The 22,972-nt window shown below is 42.9% G+C and overlaps 1 protein-coding gene across 1 annotated transcript in view; it reads left to right on the top strand.

The window, feature by feature from the left end:
- Window positions 1-15,113, top strand: part of Adgrf1 (adhesion G protein-coupled receptor F1) — a 31,584-nt gene extending 16,471 nt beyond the window's left edge. Inside the window, exons 10-15 of the mRNA XM_028766792.1 lie at window positions 1,072-1,260; window positions 3,630-5,000; window positions 6,763-6,804; window positions 7,972-8,031; window positions 12,825-12,891; window positions 15,017-15,113. Coding sequence (XP_028622625.1) covers window positions 1,072-1,260; window positions 3,630-5,000; window positions 6,763-6,804; window positions 7,972-8,031; window positions 12,825-12,891; window positions 15,017-15,090 — 1,803 coding nt within the window. The 3' untranslated portion in view covers window positions 15,091-15,113. The remainder of the gene's footprint in view (window positions 1-1,071; window positions 1,261-3,629; window positions 5,001-6,762; window positions 6,805-7,971; window positions 8,032-12,824; window positions 12,892-15,016) is intronic.
- Window positions 15,114-22,972: the final 7,859 nt, after the last annotated feature.

The raw sequence follows: 22,972 nt of genomic DNA, 5'->3' as shown, positions 1-22,972 counted from the left end.
AAAGAAAGAAAGAAAGAAAGAAAGAAAGAGGGAGGGAGGGAGGAAGGAAGGAAGGAAGGGAGAAAGAGAAAGAGGGAAAGAGAGAAAGAGAGAGAGAGAAGGAGAGGAGATAACTGGTCAAGAACAGGAGAATTCAAATCACAGGAGGAAAAGTCTTCCAGACTGGCTCAGACACCGCGTGTATAGCTGACATCCGTAGTAAATAGAGCTTCCATCCCAGCCAGAGGCCTTCCTCCCATAGCAGAAAGCCCCAAAGAGAGCTGTCAAAGCAGCTGAAACAGCTGCTGCTCTGTGTCCTCATCGGCGAGGAAGGAGCAGGTACCACTGGTGTCTAGTCTTGCTCTCTCCTTCTTTGCCCCAGTTCTAAACATGGCAATAGTTGGAATTAGTTGATCCCAGGATGTAAAGGGCAGGCAGAGAGCAGTACACTCAGCTAAAAGGAGCAAGGAGGTTGGGGGCAGGGGATCCAAGATCCTGGGTTAACTTGTCTTGATGAATACAAACACTCATGCTTGCTGTTTTCCAAGTTACCCTAGCATAGCAGAAACAGACTAGGGCTGAGAGGGAGATGTGAGATTCTGAACCCAGTGAAATGGTGGGAATTGACCCAAGCCCAGAAGTCAAATTGGCATGTGTCCATCCAGCTTCTCATCCTGAGTAATGGCAGAGCTCGGTACTGGCAGAACCACATCTAGCTGAGTACCTCTTGCAAAGTAACCGGAGCTTGCTGATCATCTGTTTTTCTGTAACTGAGATTATGATGTATTTGGAAATGCCTTTCAGACAATATTTTCATCATCCAGTTTCCTTGGTGCTAAAATATCAAACAACACTCCTTCCTTCCAAGAGTGTTTAAGATGCTCAATGAACATATCCCTATTGTGTATTGAGCACGGTGTCTAGAATATAAGAATCACTGAACCAAGACATTGTTTCCACTACTCTATAAGCTACCCCTGATACGTTGCACTTTGCTCTGTAGATAAGACATCTGATTTAAGTCTAATGATGTGCAAGCATTTCTGTTTTCCACCTTAGAACCTAATAATTGATATTAATTTTTATTTTTAGGAGCTCAGTATGATTACAGGCAAGATCACAGAGGCAGGTGTGGCATCTTTGGTGCAAAATCTTTCCACCATCATTATAGAAAGCCCATCCACCACAGTCGGGAACCTGGGCACAGTGGTGTCACTTCTGAGCAACATTTCATCCCTGTCACTGGCAAATTCTTTAACTGTGTCCAATTTGACACTGAAGGTATGATTTTCTGCACTTGGAAGGCTTACTTTATTTATCTATAACTTATTTATTTAGCTTTTTTGAGACTGGGTCTCACATTGTAGCTCTGGCTGGCCTGGCATGCCATACAATGGCCAGGTTAGCCTTGAACTCCTTGAAAGCATCTTGGTTTAGCTTTCTATACGCTGGGAGTACAGTCATGTACCACTCCACTCAGATTGAAAGTTGAATTTCAAGTGCTACATCTTATATAAGGCATACTAAAAGCCTGGATGATGGGGAATCTCTTGATAAAAAACAGAGAAGCTATGTAACAGTTCCTGTGTGAGTTTTATTGGCTTTTCCATAGTAAACAAAAAATGAGCTCAAAGCATATAATGAACTACATAGTGTATAAAGAATTTCACTGGGCGTGTAGCTCAGTAACAGAATGTTGACCTGGCAAGCATTGGGCCCAAAGTTCAAAACTAAGTTTGGGGTCTGGGAAGAGAAGAAATATAAATGCCCATGTTCAGTAGTGCAAAAGCTTTCCCTTCCTTTAAACCTGGACCGTCACAAGCAGCCTGTTCATGGGGAGATTGCAACTTAGACTGTTGATCCTATGTGTTCATTATATACAGCAAATAATTAAGAACTCCTTTCTCTTGGCTGATTAAGTGTAGATATTTAAATTTTGACTTAAAATGACATGCTAATATTTGTTCACTATATGTTACTACTAAAGCAACTAATATCCTTTCTTCAACAGAGCCTCACTGGGAACACAAACCATTCTTAAGGGCAAGCCCCATGCCCTGCACTAGAAATGGCCAACACAAAATGAACTCAGTGGCCTTTTTGGAGGTTCTTTGTCTCATAATGCTTTACCAGGCCTTTGTTTTTTCTCCTTACAGGTCCTTTGAGCATTTATCATGGCATCCAGTTTTGTAGTTTTATAGAATTTCTATGTGGGCAAATGTGTGTGCATCTGCATCTATATGGGTTTCTTGTGATTTTTCTTATTTTTTTCCTGTTTATTTGCTTTGTGCTAGTCTGCTTTGTTTGCTTTTATTTTACTTTATTTTATTATTGTTATTTAGACACGTGTTTGTTTTCTAATTAGAGAAATAAAGGGTGTGGATTTGGGCTGGAGCAGAGGTTGCAGGAGACTGGGAGGGAAAACAGTAATCTTCTCTTCCCAGACCCCAAACTTAGTTTTGAACTTTGGGCCCAGTGCTTGCCAGGTCAACACTCTGTTACTGAGCTACCTGCCCAGTGAAGTTCTTTATGTACTATGTAGTTCATTATATGCTTTGAGCTCTTTTTTTTTTTTTTTTTTTTTTTTTTACTATGGAAAAGCCAATTCAAACAAATTGACAGTGCAAAACCTGGTGACACAGGTCTATAATTCTAGCACTTGAGAGGCTGTGGTAGGAAGATTGTGACTTTGAGGCCAAACTTAGGTCCTCTGAAAGAGTAGTAAGTGATTTCATTGTCTGAACCATCTCTCCAGCTAGCAATTCAAAACCACACTGTTCTTAAGGATCGCTATTGGATATTCTTATTCAGTAAGCAACAGTAAGAACCCATGAATTAAAATTTGAGCATCCATCGCATGAATTTACAAGTTCTTTTTTTAAAAATAGAAAATATTTATTGTTATTGTTCATACACTGAACCCTGATTAGCTTTCCCTTCCTCTATCCCTTCCAGTTCCTCCCCACCTCTCTTCCCATAAGGCCCACCCCATTTCTGTCTCTCATTAGGAAAGAACACATTTCTAAGAGAGAATAATAAAATAAAGTAGAATAAGATAAAACAAATTTGAATGTTAGCTAAGGGAACAAAATGGCGAAGTTGTTGAACATCATGCTTCTGTCCTGGGGCTGTAACATATTCACCGATCCCATCTCAGAGTTAAAGGAATGCACACCTGCGCGTTGTAGAATGTTTCTTCATCCCCGCTGAAGTAAAACCTCACTGTGATTGCAGATGACTTGGGGTGACCACTCTAAACTCAACTTTAAAAAAACTATTTTATTTAGTGTGTGTATTGGGGGGATTTCACAATATACACACATTCCACAGCATACATATGGAGGCCAGAGGACAATCTGTGGTAATTGGCTCTCGCGTTCAATCATGTGGGCTCTGGGAATTGAACTCAGGTCACCAGGATTGGAGCAGATACCTTTACCCACTGAGATACCCTACCGTCTTGACCCAAGTTTCTTTACCCAAACTCTTCTACTATGTTGAATGACAGAACTGAATGCAATTCATGAGTTTTACCATGATCTCAACTTACCAAGTCTATGACCATTTTCTCTATACTTAAAGTGACCAACCTTGACACTTGGTTCTCCTGTATCAGAAGACCTAAAGTGACTTTGATTTTTATGTTTCAGGACGTCATCAACATAGCTGATCGTATCCTGGATTCAGCCTCCATTACGAACTGGACAATTCTATTACAAGAAGCAAAGGGCGCCAGCTCCCAGCTACTAGAGACGCTGGAAAACATCAGTACTCTCATCCCTTCCACGGCTCTACCTCTTAACTTTTCTGGAAAATTCATTGACTGGATAGGGATTCCAGTGACCCAAGTCCAGAGCACACAGGGCTACAACTATCAGATTGAAATAAAACCAAATGCCTCTCTGCCTATCCGAGGCCACGTGCTTATTGAACCAGAGCAATTCCAGAAATCACATCCGAAGACTATTATCAGCATGGCCTCATTGACCTTTGGGAACATTCTACCCATTACCCAGAGAGGAAATGAACGGGTCAATGGTCCTGTGATATCTACACTTATCCAAAACTATTCCATCAGTGAAGTTTTTCTGAACTTTTCCAAAATAAATGGAAACCTGAGCCAGCCTCACTGTGTGTTTTGGGACTTTAGCCGCTTGCAATGGAGCAATGCGGGCTGCCAACTAGTTAATGAAACTCCAGACACAGTACTGTGCCGATGTAGTCACCTGACCTCCTTCTCCATGCTCATGTCACCCTTTGTTCCCTCTTCAGTTGTCCCTGTGGTAAAATGGATCACGTACATAGGGCTGGGCATCTCTATTGCAAGTCTAATCTTATGCCTGATCATCGAGTCTCTGTTTTGGAAACAGACCAAGAGAAACCAAACCTCCTACACACGCAACATTTGCCTGGTGAACATCGCCCTCTCGCTCCTCATTGCTGATGTTTGGTTTATCATTTCTGGCTCTGTGGACACCTCTGTGAGCCCTTCCGGAGTCTGTGTGGCTGCGGTGTTCTTCACCCACTTTTTCTACCTTGCCGTGTTCTTCTGGATGCTTGTACTTGGCATCCTGCTGGCTTATCGACTCATTCTTGTGTTTCATCACATGGCAGTGCCTACCATGATGGCTGTTGGCTTCTGCCTAGGCTATGGGTGCCCTCTCCTTATATCCATCATCACCATTGCCATCACCCAACCTAGCAATAGCTACAAAAGGAACGATGTGTGTTGGCTTAATTGGTCTGACAAGAGCAAACCTCTCTTGGCGTTCGTTGTTCCCGCGTTGACTATCGTGGCTGTGAACTTGGTTGTGGTGCTGCTGGTCCTCAGAAAGCTTTGGAGGCCAGCAATTGGAGAAAGAGTGAATCAGGATGACAAGGCCACTGCCATCCGCATGGGAAAGAGCCTTCTTGTGCTAACCCCACTGCTCGGGCTCACCTGGGGCTTCGGCATAGGAACAATGGTGGACAACCAGAATCTGGCTTGGCATGTTCTTTTCGCTTTACTCAATGCTTTCCAGGTAAGAACAATAAGTGTATGTATTACATACTCATATCATTGGAATAAGTTTAGAGAACTAGGGTTGGTGGATGAAGATGGCTTCATCTCCTTTGCTCCAACAGGTCTATAACAGGAAGTACATTGAGACAGTGAGAAGACACACCCATCCCTTTTTCCCAGCAGTTTACATCATACTGAAGGAGAATTCTCGATGTTCTCAGTAACCCACTGTGGAGCTGAAATCTATCAGCATTCACATAACCACCTTTTATCTCTCTTGTGGTTGACTCAGTCCACAGTCTCTTGTACAAATCTCTGACAAAGCGGAGGAAGAGAAGTAACTCAACAGTACTTGCTGACCTTGACCAATACAAAACAAGTCCCTGGAATTTAATGAACAGGGGCTGGCAACCTGATACCAGCAGCCAGATTTTGGAAATAACAGTTTCTTGGAACCCAACCATGTACATTAATGTACATAGGATCAGTAGCTCTTTCCTCTCCAATAGCAGAGGAGCTGAAACAGATATTATGTATCTTACAATCTACTCTACACACACACACACACACACACACACACACACACACACACACACACACACACACACACACAGCTTGCCGATCCTTAGTATTAAGGATGGCTTTCATATTTGGTAGTCAGAAAGCGTTTAGAATTAAGGGAAAAACAAATCCTTAGGTTTTGATGTATCTGGAAGAAGTCTTCTATCATGGTTTATTGCAGATAAGGCTAGACCACTTGGAGCAATGAGTCATGGAAATGGTAGCAGTTTCATTTTTGGGTTCTTGAGTCAAGTGTGTTTTTCTCAAATACCAACTGTATGCTTAATCTCTCCATTCGTCAGTTCTCCCAGCTGATGAGTGGAGATCACAGTAGCACTTATAGAGCAATATTTGAGGATTATAAGACATAACTTAGCACCTGACACAGTGCCTCATACTCAGTAAATGCTTAGAGTTTCTTAGAGGCATTGCACCAGTCTACACAGCAGTGAATGGACAGATGGTAATATAGATGTCGTCATGGTGACCATGCACGCAATGGAGACAAGCCTTGAGAGCTCTAGGAAGGGCAGGCTTGTGAGTAGCATGCTATTGGCTTTAGCCAAGATTTTCCAAGAGACAAATTTAAATACAAAGTTACTTGTGGAGTCCACCTTCTTCCTCCTGGCTATTGGATGTTGAACCTCAGTAGCTGCTGTCCTCTCAGGTATCATCTCAGATGGATGCTTATTAAATACCTGGTTGAAAGAAAGGCTAAGATACCTCAGCCATTGGGTGCTATGTGGGGCTTTAAATGACACTAAAGCAGAGGATGATGTGCCACACGAGTTTACAACTTCATTCTATCATTTGCTCATTAACACATTCATGAAATACAACCCGTGAACACTTTGTGATGTGCCAGGCATTGTTTGAGTTCACACTGTTCTTGCCTTCTAGAAGCCTATAGTCCAGCAGGAGGGCAGGCAGGAAAACAGGTTCAGTTGAACATACAGTACATACCTATCACCCCAGCATTCATGGGGTAGAGACAGGAGAATCAAAAGTTTGAGGCCAGCCTGGTCTATTTAATGAGTCTCAGGCTAGTGGGTTATAGAATGAGGCCTTACTCCTGATGGGACAGGGATCAACATTGGAGCAGCAGGTGTCATAACTTTGTGATAGGATTGTATCATATAGTATATACATGATTTCTTATCTGGAAAAAGAAAATGCAATAGAATATATATACAATTTACTTTTTTGCTTTTGGTTCAAAGGGATTTTTCATCTTCTGTTTTGGAATTCTCTTGGATAACAAGGTATGTGTATATTCACGTCTCCTTTCCACAATGCAAGCATACAAACTTCCCTTTTAGTTCTAAGACCTTTGTTATATACATGATGGGTACTTAGGTAATAAAATTTGACAAAAGGGAGATTCATTAAGAAAGAGACTAAGTGATCCCTGCTGATGAAGCCATCTATACAACCACAAGTGAACATAACAGCATCAGAAGGCTGAGGCAGGAGGATTACAAGTTCCAGATCAGCTAGAGCTCTGTGGCTCTGTCTCAAAAGCAAACAAGCAAGCAGGCAAGCAATCAATCAAACACACAAGCAAAATTTCTTTCTAATTTGCTTTTCAAGGGAATGAATTCTATTTGTTCCTTGAATTCCTTTGCTCATTTATTTAAAATATGCAGAAAGAATATGATCCTCACATTTCCAGGCTAGTGGATGCTAAGTAGCTTCTCACATTAAATAAAATTCCTAACGAAAGACAATTAGTTTTACTTAGAGATAAATAGAAAACAAGTTGTGAAGAACCATGTTCCATGTTTCCACCCAAGCAGCAAGGAATTCTGTCAAGAGATAAAGGCAGAGATTGACGTTTTAGCAAGAAGACAAAAAGATTTATTATTGGGACTTGATCTTGTTGTAGGAGCTCTGGGTTTGGTTCCCAGTACCTACATGGTGGCTTACAATCAACTGTAACTCCCATTCCAGGGGACCAGATGTCTCTTTTGACTTTGATAGGCACCAGTCATACAAATAATATATGGACATATATATAGGAAAAAAAACACTCATACACAGAAAATAAATAAATAAATAAATAAATAATAAATAAATAAATACTAAAAGTAGGAAAGATTTTATTGCTAACTCATTTGCCATATACTAGCACCCATTTATATGCCCACCATGTTCCTACCAGACACATAGCTAGAAAACCTTTTCCTTCACTGATAAACTTCACTCTAGCAGTTATTATTAGATGCTCATGGATTACTACGTTTGTTTGATACTGTTGCTTCCAGTTCAATTATAGGTTTGGTTCTAGGAAGAGAGAACAGTCTATTAGATATTTATGTTAATGGTCTAGAAGTAATGTTGCTAAGCAACCATTTGGAAGGGTATTTCTCCTTCGAATACCTGATCATTTTTTTTTTCTGTCTCCACTACTTTTTCTATGCCCCTGACAGCTGCGGCAACTTCTATCCAACAAGTTGACTCCATTAAGCTCATGGAAGCAAACATCAAAGGTAATGACCTTCGACTCCGATGCGTGAAGTACCAGTTTTGTATTTTGTCCCTGTATGTCATCGGTGGCAAGCTCGTTCATGGAGGGCTCTTGTTTCCCTTGGTATGGTACCTGGCTAGGCTTGATAGAAAGAACTACAGAGCAAGGAGGGCCCAGGCAAATGTACATGCACACTTGAAGCCCATTAAATCTATGGTGCTGTGTCAGGCCTGCTGGTGATGCAGCTCTGTGCTGCCATCTGCCACTGATAGCAGGCTAGTGCGTTCAGAGACAGCTTCTGCTGTATATTCCTCTGACATTCCTGACACAGAAAGCAGAACAGAACCTCAAGGTGAGTCAGTATGAGGCAAGATTAGAGTTTAGTAAGAAAACAAGTTAATGCAAATTTAAACATAGGCTTTAAGAAACGGGGTGGGGAGCTGGAAGAGGATAGTGACACACAGTAGGGCCAGCTTGTCAAGTGAGTCAAATTGTAGTATCTTAGCAATAGGTATGTGTACCATTTTGGTGACTTTGGAGTTATATTGTTCAAAAAATTAAAAATCAGGTAGAATTAGGTAAGTTTTTTTTCTTTTTAGCAAATAACGTGGTAAGATGGTTTTTGAGCTGTACTATTTAGGTGAGACAAAAACAGAGGTTAAATAAGTTAAAGGAATCCTTAGTATACATAGGGTCTGTGTCTCTCATTCATAACTGTATTCATAAGAGTCTTTGATTCTCAGCCTGTAGGGCTGAGGGCTCTTTTCCCACATCGCTTTATCTCCCACTACAACTTTCCTGCCTTGTTTGCTATGAGTAGATGACTCAGCAATACTATTTATTTTGGTCCCCGATAATCTCAGCACTTAGGTCTGTATTCCAGAACTTTGCATAGATAGAATGGAGTTGGGGTCGGGTGGGGTGTTTGTTTCATTATTTCTACAAAAGTACACATGAGGACAGTGTGTTATAGCACACCACACACACACACACACACACACACACACATGCACTTTCTACTTTTAATGTTAGCATAAATTTTTGCCTTTCAATAATCCATGGAAGATATTTTAGAAAGAGTGCTAAAGTAGAGATATCTGTATTTGATAAAAAGCCAACCCACTTAACTGTAAACAAACTTACGTGAGTGTCCAGAGAGGATTTTTTAATACAAGAAACTGTAGGTTTTTAAATAAAGTGTGGTGGTACACAACTGTGGTGGCTTGAATAAGAAGGTCCTTCAGAGGCTCTTATGTTTGTATGCTTGGTCACTAGGGAGTAGAACTGCTTGAGTGGCTTAGACGGATTGGGAGATGTGGCCTTGTTGGATGATGTGTGTCACTAGGGGTAGGCATCTAATCTCATGGCCCAGTCTGTCTGTCTGTCTGTCATCGGTCAGTTGGCTGGCCTGTCTGTCTATCTATCTATCTATCTATCTATCTATCTATCTATCTATCTATCTATCTATCTATCTGTCTGCCTATCTATCTGTCTGTCTGTCTATCTATCTGTCTATCTGTCATCTCTGCCTGTGGAGCAGGAGCAGGGTATAGCTCTCAGCTATTTCTCTAGCATCATGCTTGTCTGGCTGCTTCCATGCCCTCTGTCATGATGAAAATGCACAAACCCTCTAAAACTATAAGCAAGTGTCCAATTAAATACTTTCCTTTATAAAATTGCATTGGTTATGCATGGTGTCTCTTCACAGCAATAGAACAGTAACTAAAAAGCAATTCTAATTCCAGTGTTTAGGGAGGTGTAGGCAAGAAGATCAGGAGTTTAAGGCTGGATCTTGAAACATAAGGAGTTTGGTCTATCTTGGGCAATTTAAAATGAAACAAAAGCAAGAAAAACAAAATAATGAGCTGGGGAGGTATTTCAGAGCACTTGCTGTTCTTCCCACGGTCCTAAGTTCAGTCCCTAGCAACCACCTTAGGTACCTCATAACCATCTGTAACTCCAGCCCCAGGAAGTCTGACACACGCTTTTGGCCTTTGTGGGCATCCATAACTCAATGAGGAAATCATCATAGGTTTTGGTCTTTTTTGGTCTTCATGTCATAGTAGAAAATGCTGCCATGAATGTAAGGAATAGTAGCCCATCTTGGTCCCTGTACTTTGACTTCTACCTCATTGGCTGTAGGTCTTAGGAAAGTTCCATGGTGGCTCAGAGAAGTTCTTACATTCTGTGGTTTTAATACTATGTCTTGAACTCAAATCCTTGGGACCAGAAGGTGTGAAACTAAAGCTATTGTGTAGTCTCAGGAAAGGGAGGAAGTTACAGAAAAGATTACACATCAGTGAATAAAATGAGGATGAACACTCCCTGCCCTTCAGAATGAAGAGAAAGGATGCAAGAGGGTTCCCTAGGATACAGGCTCATAATCAAAATAAGATGGCAAGAGTGGCCTGTTTTCATGACGCAGGATGAGTCTGACTAAGGGAACTTGAGCAATAGGTATAGTTTAGAGTCATGATGCTGAAAATTCACTGAGAGGGGGTAAAGGGGTGATGGGGCAGGGATCCATGAAAGGACATTGAAAATATAAGATACTTATGTTAGAAGGGATGGATGAGGAAGCCAACAGCGTTTTCAGCAAGGACCATCTACTCTAGTCATGCATGGGTTGCTTGTGAGACTGTCATTGCCGTACCTGTGCCTTCCTTCTTGGTTTAGTTTCCATGTCATGAGGACTGAGAACAGGAATAGAAATCATTCCTTCTAATATTCCTAACACCTGAACACTATCTAGCAAAAAAGTCTCTCAATATGAGTTAATTAATAAGTATGAACAATTAGAAAAGAAGGTCAATTATCTTAACACATTTCTTAATAAGTTTTTTTACTTGAAACATTTTATTTGAGTTTAATGACTAAGTCAAATCTATCTATCTATCTATCTATCTATTATCTATCTATCTATCTATCTATCCATCTATCTATCTATCTTTGGAGACAGGGTTCCTCTATGTAGCTCTGGCTGACCTGGAACTTGCTTTGTGGGCCAAGCTGGTCTTGAACTCACATAGACTCCCTTGCCTTTGCTTCTCAAGTGCTAGAAATAAAGGCATGTGCCACTATGCCCAGCTTAAGTTTGAATTTTTTTTTAAAAAATAGTTATTTATTTTTATTGCTTGTGTATGAGCGTTTTGACTCCACACTGAGTGATGCCGGATGCTCACAAAGGCCAGAAGTGGGCAGCTACAGATCCTTGTGAGCCACCTTGTGGGTGCTGGGAACTGAACCCAGTTTCTCTAGAAGAGCAGCAAGTGTTCTCATCTGCTGTGCCATCTCTCCTACCCCATGATTCAAATTATGATCTCCATAATCTCTATAGCAACTTGCAGTTGATTATTCATAGAACTGAATGCCGAGTTGTACAAAAGAAAGGCAACGCTGTACCAGGGGCTTTTTTTTTTTTTTACAATGAATATTAGTTTTTTTCAGTTCTTTTTCTAGTGGCAAATGTATAAATTAAGGAAGTATAAACATGCCTATGAAAAGGGATAGTGTTGCTCTCAAAGCCACTTTCCAGTTGGTTGCTGGAAGTTGTAAAGATACAGAAACACCAAATTCATTTGGAAATAAACTCAGGCATACTTTAACAAAAGGAATAAATGAGCAAGTATTCTGTATTCTTAAAAGAGAATCATAGATTATGAACACGGAATAAAAGGTCATTTGCGACACTGAGCATCATGAGATGAAATACTAGAGACAGGTAGACATTATCAAGGAATAATACACAGCACCCTCAAGCATGAGAGTGGTGAATGGCTGGAGAGACTACTATGGAGGACCATGCTCTTGTCGGGTGAGGGTGGACAGTAGACAGACCATTTTTGAAGAAAATACTCTCACTGAGTAAGAATAGACAATGGCCAGAGAGGCCATAATGTAGGGCTTGATCATTTGAGGGGGAAGGGTGTACAACAGCCAAAGGGACCATTGTGCCAGCTACATGCTAAGGCAGGCTTTGTACTGTTACATAAAGTTGCTGGGATGAATAGCTTTCCAGTTGTGCTTTTTGTTATCCAAGGACTGGAAAAGGTAAGAAGAAAGGTTACGAAGTGACTGGTAAGCCCAACCGATAATTCTGATTTTCCATAAAGCCATGATTTCACCCACAGTCAGAGGCACAACTTAAATTCCACTCTTTGATAATACAGCAGCTGAAGGTGGCAGGGCATGTCCTTAATGTCACCCCAGCACTCAATAGGCAGAGACAGGAAGATCTCTATGTATCCCAGACTAACCAGAGCTACAGCGAGTCCCTGTTTCAAAAACCAAACCCAACCAAAACAACACCACCAAACACTGAAATCATGCAACTGAGCAGATTAAAAGGAGTCATAGAAAAATTGAACCAAGTCTATAAAAACCTATGTTTTCCTTAGGGAAACTATCCTCCCTTGATAAGCCATAATAAACCTACCTCCAATTTCTCTTTGGTTTCATCTGTAGCTATCTTTTCATATATATAAAATTTTGGGCTGAGCAGTGGTAGCACACACCTTTAATCCCAGCACTCAGTAGGCAGAGCCAGGTGGATCTCTGTAAGTTCGAGGCCAGCCTGGTCTACAGAGTGAGTTCCAGGACAGCCAAAGCTACTCACAGAGAAACCCTGTTTTGGGGCGGGGGAGAATAATCATAATGATTTTTTTCTCTTCTGAATTGTTATTCATCAAATTACTGCACTAGCAGCAATACAGGAAGTGGGTTACTAAACTGATTGTAAATGAGGGGCCAACCTTCAAGTCTGCTGATTTCTAACTAGCTACCTAACATAAACTATTTTGGTGTTCTTTTCTGCAGCAAAACTCCTCAGCTATAGTTACCAAGCCTAAATGCTTAAGACCTTTCAACATACTACAGCACAGAGGTGAGTTATAATACAGCCAAAGAATGTAAAAAAAAAAAACAAACAAAAAAAGATGGGAGATTATGAATATGAAGAGAACCCAATAATAATTATTAAAAGATGACAGTACCAGCTGGCCACGCATCTAAGCTCCTCTGCATTGTGCTCAGGGCTGATAAAGCAATGCTGAGGATTTGGTGTTTATAGGCATGAGAGAGCGCGTGCGCACACACACACACACACACACACCCCATACACACACACACACACACACACACAGACACACACATCACACATGTACCACATACACACACACACACGCATACCACACATACACTCTCACACAGACACACAGAAATACATATACCCCCACCACACACACACACACACATCCCTATAGCATTAGTCATCAAGGCCCTGGGGTTAAGGAGTATGGTAGACCAGCCCTAGCTACATCTTTACTGGAGAGTCATCGCTCTTCAGCTGGACATGGCATGCTAATGTTCAATGGTGAACTTCTATTGTTTTTTGAACTAAACTGGGGGAGGGAGGTGTGACACTTCATGATGTTGAGAAAGTACCATCCCCTCCTGCATTCACATATTGACGGCTACTGGAAATGTAAATATCATGGAGTCGCAGTACTCTTGGAGGAAGGGCGGAATGCAGAGAAAGAAATAGAAGAGACGTACTGTGTTACAAGTTAAGTTGTAGTCATACTTAATAAATAGTTCTAGTCCTATTATACGTTTATTGTATATTCTCATCAAAACTATTTAAACTATAGCTCTGGAGTACTCAGTTCTAACTGAGACGTCTAAATGATACCTCCTCCTCCTCTTAAAGCTCAGGGATCATCATGAGAGACAGGACAGAAAGACTGTGAGACTCAGGTATCGTGGGTATCTGTTACAAAACAGTGTTTGCTGGACATGGTGGGGTTGTTGCACACATAAACTCATAGTGGCTGCTACTGCACACATAAGACCTGTACAAAAATCAATACAGCTAAACTTCCAACGCAGACAGGGAAAGGGTCTCTGACCTCTCATCTCTAGCTGAAGAGCTATTAGTCAATAATGACTGGAAGGAAGACTCAGTTCTTTTAGAGATGTGGTTCGTGTTAGACCATATCTTTTTGTTACTTTTCTATTTCTGTGACAAAACATCATGACCAAGGCAGATTATAGAAGAAAGGGGTTTATTTGGGCTTATGGTTCCAGAGAGTTAGAGTCCATGATGTTGGAGAGAAGACAGCAGGTGGCAGGAACTGGATGCTGTGGGCTCACATCTTCAGCCACGAGTGGGAAACAGAGACAGTGAACTAGAAATGGCTTGAGTCTTGAAATTCTCAAAGCCCACCTCCAGTGACACACTTCCTTCAATCAGCCCACACCTAATCCTCCCCACAGAGCACCACCAGCTGAGGGACCAAGTGTGCAAATGCCAGGGGCTATGGGGGACAGTCTCATTCAGATTGCCACACTACCCATGTGCAGTAGATGGCCCTATACTCCTGCACACAGAGAGTACTCAGTGAAGTCAGTGGATTTTAAAACAGAGCACATGAAACTGGTAGAGAAAAACGGAGGACAGGGACAAGTTGGAGGTTGAGAATGGGAAAGATGTGCTCAAAATACACTATATGTATGGATGAATTTCTCAAAACTATTAAAAGTTTCTCAAAAAGAAAAAAGACTACTTAAATTCCAAATATAGTTCGTGTCAGAAACTGTACCTACCCCAGCCTCTTGGTTCCTGCTTTCACTGCCTCCAACCAGACAGTGCTTTGAGTGCCACTTTTCCAGACATTTTTCCCCTGTCAGATAGAGGAAAAGACAGACAACTTCTGGGGCTCTTTCCTGCAAATCATGCACTGAGTTGAAGTCTATGTCGTTTTACTTCCCAGCAATAACTGAAAAACATAGTGTTTCTCATCTCCAGGGGTAGATGGTTGACAAATGTAAGCTTCCATGGTGTCCGTGTAGGGCTGTCCCTCTCAACGAAGCATGTTCTGTGGTTTTCTTGACCATCACCTAGAACGAGCTCCAGGCTAAGGATATCCTATAGTCTTTTTGTCATTTTATTTTACATTAAAAGTAAGACTCACAGCAATGACTTACCTCATCTTCTTTTCCCCCTTCAGGCATGTATGCACTTTCTCATACTGGAGATTCGTCCAGCGACATCACATTAACTCAGTTTTTATCAACCGAATAAAGCCACGAGTCACGATAAAGGGCAAAGTTTTCTTTGAGCAACACGCCATTCAGAGCCACATGGCAGGCAGCAAAGACATGCACAGACTCAAATGACACTGTGACTTGGGAGTCCGAGGACAAAACTGGTTACTTTGGGGCTGGAGAGATGGCTCAGCGGCTAAGAGCAGTTATTGTTCTTGCACAGGACCTGGACTCAGTTCCCAGCACCCACATGGTGGGTCACAACCATCTGTTTCAGGGCATCTGCTGCCCTCTTCTGACTTCTGTGAGCATAACATACAAATGTGGTACATAGACATACATGCAGGCAAAATATTCATACACAAAATAAAATAAATCTTTTAAAAAACCCAATGGGTGACATCGGTGGTTCAACTCTGCCTTCTTTATCACAAATGAAATACAGATGGTATTAATTACAAAGCAAACTATAAAATATCACACATTGTTCATACAGGAAGACTTGTCAATGAGCACCCCCCACCCCACTATCTCCAGCTAGAATATCTACTACTAGACAACACCTGCTAGAACATCTGTGCAAACAAGTCAACCCCCACCCCAGGGAGGACTTTGTAATTCTATTCATCCTGAACCCTAGTCAAGCAAGATGGTCCACAATAAAGTAGGTCAGTCATTTTAAGGTGGAGTTGAGTGGTGAATTCCACAGAATAAAGAAGGAGCATGTAAATTCTTGGAAGGTGACATACACATTCAGTGTCTTGAAAGTAATGGTGGCTTGGCAGTGTATGCAGTAATCAAAATATTGCATATTACATGAAAATAATACATAGAACTTTTTTTTTCAATAGGGTCTTTTTGTTTTTAAAGGCAAAAGGACAAAGTAAATACAGGACAGAATAATGTAGTTGGTTCAAATTCAATTTAAGAAACAAGCATGAGCTAACCCTAGTGGCTCAGTGACTAAAGACACCTACTGCCAAGCCTGAGGACCTGAGTTCAATCCCCAGGACCCACATGATGGGAAAAGAGATCTGACACAGGTTGGTTGTTCTCTGGACTGCACATGCTGACCATGGCACATGTGTATATACACACACACACACACACACACACACACACACCTATGAGCACACAATACATTTAAAAAGAAAGAGCTATGAGAGTCCCCAGATCTCTCTCTAAGCCAAGTGGCCAGACAACTGTCCCCTTCCACCATCTTGGAAGTAGATTATGTGAATAGATGGTGAAAGACGGACCACTGGGACCAAGAGATACCGGAAGTAACTAAGGGAACTATTATCATCCTGAAAAGAAGGGCCCAAGTGAACACTGACAGATAGGCAAGTCTCATGTTTTCTCAGGAAGAGTCAACAATCATCTCTACATGTCTAATTGTATCAGGAGAAAAGATCAAAGACATTGACTTTGAACTGGTGCTGGAGATTGTTTATCCAGATCAGCCCAGCAGAGAAGCAAGACTCTCCAAACTTACCCTCCCCACCCCTACCCCCAGGCACATGATGCCCAGTCAGCTTTCTGTATTCTGCTCCTAGGTATGCACAGTCAAAGATCACCAGGGTGCTTCAGAAAAGCCACTTTCCTAAACCATTCTGACTTTATTCTAAATGCTTAGCCTTTAATTGACAGATAAGAGTAGCTCTCACCTGAGGTCAAAAAAGCTTCTTTTTGCAACAGACAGGGACCATCGTAGAAACCCACAACAGGCTGAGGACAACAGGCTCTTAGGTGCCTATCACCAATCAATATATTTAAAAGGAGACCCCTACACCCAAGGCTCAGAGAACATGGCGGAAGAGGAGTAGAAAGATTGTAAGAGCCAGAGAACCAGGACACTATCTGCTGTGAGGTAATATCAGAGAGAGGGTGGGGAGAGGGGGAGAAGGAGAGAGAGAGAGAAGAAATCAAGTAGTGGTGTAGGGAGGAGGGGGTAAGATTGGGAGGAGTTGTGGGGAGGAGTCAGGAGTGATTATGATCCAAATATAGAGTATGAAATTCTCAAAGAATGAGTGCAAATACTGTGATATCTTTTTTAAAAATATGTAAAGGTCAGAGACAAATTTCTTCAGCTCCCCTATACACACACATGATACGGAGTACCCAGATGCTTCAGACCCAAGCGGAGAAGGATTCTAGCAGGGCCTAGACCTCCACTGGGCACGTGGGATCTGAAGCAGCTTGACTATGGCCCCACTCTTCCATCAGTGTCTTAGTGACTGAACACTCATACACGCTGTATGCGTCATGTGTTAACTAAGCCTGCTTTCTCGCAATACAGCCCCCTCCAGCCCACACTTTGACTAGACACCTTTAAAAGTAGACACAACCTTTGTCTTGTGGGCCCAAAACATTGCCTTTAAACTCCTGCCTATTGTCTGAAATGAGTGACCCATCCAAACCCCAAGCTGTGTGGTGTGTGTGTGTGTGTCTGTGTGTGTGCCCACACGCATGCGCCCTCCCCTTTCATTCCCTGAAAGCTAATAACACACAAATTTGTGGCATAAAAGCAGAAGAGGAGATATCTGGGGGAGAAAGAGAATCAGTGGGGTTTTGGGGGAGAGGATAGTGTAGGTGGAACCCATTTTTGTATATCCTAAGTAAAACATTAATTATTTTTAATGAAAATAAACTTTTAATAAAAAAATGAAAGGTTGTTTCGACTTTGCATAGCTATGTGTAAAGGCCTCTGGATCGGTGAAGAGCTCTGAGGAAGAGTCCATGTTCTTTCTCTGCTATTTCCAGAGCAAATGAGATGGCCACTCACTCTACCCTCTAGAAAGTTTCTCAGCCCAAAGTAGGCTTCAAGTTAAAAACTCCCAGACCTATTTCCTCCTTCTTCCCGGAAGCCGAGGCTTTTGCAGGAAGGCTGCTGAGCTGAACTGTACTTACGCTCACTTAACTTGAGGGGGCAGGCTCTGACCGAGAAACACACGCAGACACCTTGAAAGCTTGCCTCCCCAGCACAAAGGATATGACGCTGGTGGGAAGCAGGGGGCGAGGGGCAAGGGGCCGGGGAGAGCGCGCGGGAGTGGGGGTGGGGGCAGGAGGCACGCTGGGGTCGGGGGTGGGGATGGGGGGGGATGGGGGGGACGACGACAGCAATGCTGCTGCTTCTCTGAGTAGGAATGCTGCTGAAGCCTTTCTCTGTTTAATGGGAAAAATTAAAAAGCCCAGAGCAAAATAGTTCAGCTGAGAGACAAAGAATGCTTCGGTTTCCTGAGTTTGTGCCCCAGGGTACTGGTAAAGACTGAGGGCTGCTTTGAAACAAAGCGGGAATTAGCTTTGGTCTGCAAGTTTCACCTGCTAGAAACCAGCCTGTGTGGATGGGATACACTTGGGGCAGCATGTATGGATGCCGGGTTAGGTCAAGGACCTTAGGGCCAGATTGGTTGAAACTACCTTGTGCTTTTCAGATTTAACTGAAAGATGTAACAGATTTAACAGTAGTTTGGAAAAATGTGGAAGTTTTGCGCTTTGCCTCTACCCCTGAAGTGGCTGTGTTGCTCATTTTGCGAGTTTGGTTTTGTTTACTCATAAACAGGCGATTTGCATCCACAGAACAGACTTATAGCTCAGATGCTGTCCGGGAGAGATCCGAGATGCCGCGCAATTAATGCGTGCTTTACTTTGCTTTCTAGCGCTCTGTTAAAGACAATGACCAAAAGCAACTTGAGGGGGAGGGGCTTATTGTTTTACCCATCCCCACCACAGTCTGATACTAAGAGAAGCCAAGACCTGGATGAAGCCTGGCAGGAACCTGCAGGGACTATGCTTACTGGCTTGCACTCATGTTTTGTTAGCTTGTCTTTTTTTTTTTTTTTTTTTTTGTATAACCGAGAACCACCTGTACCAAGGGGTAGCACTAACCCCGGTGGATGGTCCCTCCCTGCATAAATCATTCATCAAGAAAATGTCCCAGGTACTTGGTCAATCTGATAGGGACATTTTCTCAGCTGAAGTTCGTCTTCCCAGGTGACCTAAGCTTATGTAAAGTCAACAGGAAACTACTCAGCACAGTGCCTCTGCCCTCTGTCCTGGGGCTCAGACTTACCCCTGGGACCAGGAAACAGTAAACAGATTTTCCTTCTTATCTCTGCAGTCCCAGACTGAGTTACACCCTCCCAGTGCCTTCCAGCCCTGTACCCCATAGCTAGACCACATACTCTACTAGAACACACATACACAATTCCATGGAAATGTTATGAAATTAGGTCTTTATCTTTTTTTCCTGGGGAGATTTGCATACATCTTCGCTGGAGCCCACATGGAGCCGAGAATTTTGTACATTGGCTAATAAAGATGATTTCATTGGAATCTCAGCTCAGCTTTTTCCACCACCAGCCTACATCCATTTCTGTGCGTCATTAAAGGCCTAGCAGGGTCTCTTCCTCTTTCTACTTGGCTTTGTTCAGGGAAGCAGCAAAGACCATGTCATTGTATCCGTACAGATCTAGTTCTCTTTTAAACGATTTCATCTCTAAATTGGGTGTGGCGACCCATTCCTGTAATCCCTCAGCTCTCTGAAGGCAGAAGCAAGAGGTTCTTGAGCTCAAACGGCAAAATACATTATTTTTAACACCAAGCCATGGGGAAGTTCCCCCCCTCCCCCCACTCAGATTCTTTACCTCCTAAATGGCTTGGATCACCAAGACCACAAGTGTTGTGTTAGAGGGTGGCTCATATCCAGACAGATCGCGCCAGGCCAACACAGTCCCATGAGAAGAGATTTATTGGGGGGAGTGAGGAAGAGGAGAAGGAAGAAAAGAAGGGGCAAGGGGTTTGGGGGTCTCTGCCTTTTATTCGGGCCGTGCACCAAGGTGCACAGGTGAGGTGCACTGGGCGGTGGTTGCCATGGCAACAGACACAGAGGGTCCTTGTCCCCCTAGGGAGGATGACGTCATCATTGGATTCGGGGATTGACTATAAACAGCTTCTGATGCCAGTAACAAGCATGTTGTCTTACAGGAGTACTGAGAACTGAACTCAGGACTTTATGCATGCTAGGCAAGCACTCTACCCAGTGAGCTACAACTTAGCTCATTCCAGAGGCTTCTGAAAACTGGGGCAAACTGGATGGAGAACTAGAACAGGAAAAAGATATAGGAAGGCTCTCATAACTCGGTCACTACTGCTGACTCTATAATAGGTCCATATTTTACCTGGTTTGAACCTGTAATTCCAATTCTACAGACTGACTCCTGTGAGATGAAGGGGAGGATTCTCTCTGGGTCAGGGAAACCCTGGGAGGGCCACGCCCAGCTTGCCTTATTGTTTCCATCTGTGAAACTGCAAACCTGTATTCAGTAGATAACCTCAAAGGTCCCTTAAGCTCGGGCTTTCTATGGTTTTATGTCTCTTCACAGTTAACACCCTGGGAGAAGAGAAACTTATCACCAAAAAATACCAGCCCGAGTGGATTTGGCAAGACCTTATCTTGCTGTGTAGGAATCATCGATACGAACATTGCCAACAGCTACATCATGCCAACTGAATGGGAGGTGACACCCTATTGGAATTCGAACCGATGCTCTGATCCAGAGCAGAGGATCTCCTTGCTGTGATGTGTTGCCAAGGCTCACATTGGGTTTGTGGATAAGGCTTCCTGGTTCTTAGATCTCAGCCATATCCCTCACCAGGGCCTGGAGAAGGCAGCTTTTGAATTCCATAACAACACACTGCCAGGCTCTGCCAAGGATAACTGTGCTGTCTGAGAGCCTCACCTGGTTGCTGGCGATAACATGACTCAGTTTTCCTGGAGTCAGCTTGACCAGGGACTAGCCCCATCTACCATCTGTTTCACCAGGGTGAGAGAATGTTATGAACCACCTACCCTTGCTGCTGAATTTGAAAGGAATGAATAAGAGATCATTAAAGAGGCGCGGTCAGAATTTGTTTTGACCCTTGTTCCTATATTGGAGTCTACAGAAAGAAAAAAAAACAACTTGTTCGAGACCTGCTTTCTCTTAGGCTAGAGAATGATTCTCAAAATCTTACCCCAACCAGACCAGCAGCAGCCATCCTACCAAGTGCTTCTTAGAAATGGCTTTGTTCAGTCTGGGGAGATGGTTCAGTTATTAAATTGCTTACTCTGAAAGCCTAGGGACTTGAGCTTGGTTCCCCTGAATCCATGTAGACAGTTCTGACCACAGTAGTGTATGCTTGCAATGCCAGCACAGGGAAGGTAGAGACAGGAAGATCTCTTAAGCACCATGGCCCAGGCTGGCTGACACAGTGAGCTTCAGGTTCTGTGAGAGATCTGGCCTCCAAAACCTAACACGAAGCAGGGCTTGGTGGTACACACAATTAATGTAAGCACTCAGGAGGCAGAAGCAGGTGGATCGTTGCAAATTTAAAGCTAGCCTAATCTACATGGTGAGACCGTGTCTCAATAAAACAACAACAACAAAAGGAGTGGGATAGGGTGGAAAGAAACTGAGAAATATGCACCTGTATACACACACACACACACATACACACATACACACACTAAAACAAACACCAGGGACCTGTGTTTCCACACATTGTCCAAGTAACTCCTGCATACTCAAGCTCAGAGGATTCAATTGAAAACCTGAGAGGAGTTTATCAGAGGACAGAGACTTGATAATTAGGGACTAATGAAAGTTTGGAAGCCTCTCGTGTATGGGAAGGTTGGGGTGGTAAGAGCCCCTCTTTCTGGTTCATTTTCTATGGCCATCAACACTTCTCTGAGCCTCAACAAACAGGAAAATGTTGGGAATGGTCTGAACCAAGCTGTTGGATGTAGCTTTCCAGGCAGTATATATCAATGAAATGGGTTAGATGCCTGGATCGGTAATTTAGCTGTGCTGACTTGGTTACCCTGCCAAACCTTGGACACATTAGCATAAGGAAATGCCAAGAGATAAAGCCATGGGTCTGAATACTGGAGGGAAGCTTCTGGGTACTGTCATCTCTCAGTTCTTTTGAGGTAGAAGCAGGAGGTTCCTGAATTTGACACAAATCTTATCTGCACAGGGAGACCTTAGCTTAAACAGCAGAAGTACATCATTTCTAACACCAAACCCTAGGGTATCCCCCAACCCCCAGCCTTTGCTCAGACTATGTGTGGGCTCAAGATGGACACTGAGATGGCTTATTGAAGGTAAGGAATTTATCAGATGACTTTTCAGTGCCATGGACAGACAGATGGACAGCAGCATGTAAGGGGCTTTGAGGCAAATTCATTCACCACACAGACAGCTTGGCGAAGGCTCAGAAGAGAAGGAAACTGGAGTTTTTTTTTAGACCTTTCTGAGGACTGGGGGTTTTCACAGTGTGACCACCAATACCCACTTTGGTACAAACCCTAGTACCTGAGAATCTGCTGGGTAGATAGACACAGGGAGGTGCCTTGTGTGGTGCTGTCAATATCTGTGTGTGTGTGGGGGGGGTCAGAGAGAGACAGACAGAGACAGAGAGACACAGAGAGAGACAGAGATACAGAGACAGAGTGAGACAGAGACAAAGAGATAGAGAGAGACAGAGGGACAGAGAGAGACAGAGACAGAGAGGGGCCTGCTGCTTTACATAGCCTGAGCAGTTGCTGGGTTCCTACATGGTTAACATTCTTAGGAGACTTCCTGTTATTTGATGAGCACCTGAGGAACAGCAGCTCTTGCTTGTGTCCTCATTGCTGACATGACCAGCAAAGAAGAATTGTACACAGCATGATTGCTACTGCGTAACTCAGCGTGCTTAAAGCTTAAAGGAAAGGCATCCTTAGAGAGGACAATACAGGCACACAATCCTGGTTTCTATCTTGACATCCTTTGAGAGGCTATTGTAGCACTAGCTGTGAAATGGGGAATGTGACAATGATCTTCCTTGGTGGAGAAGTAGGACAAAGCAGGCGTTTGGTACTTGAAGTACTAAGGATT

Source organism: Grammomys surdaster, unplaced genomic scaffold (assembly GCF_004785775.1).
Source record: "Grammomys surdaster isolate TR1022 unplaced genomic scaffold, NIH_TR_1.0 169, whole genome shotgun sequence".
NCBI lineage: Eukaryota > Metazoa > Chordata > Mammalia > Rodentia > Muridae > Grammomys > Grammomys surdaster.
The sequence above is the reverse complement of the archived record's forward strand: the minus strand, read 5'-3'. Positions and strand labels throughout refer to the sequence as shown.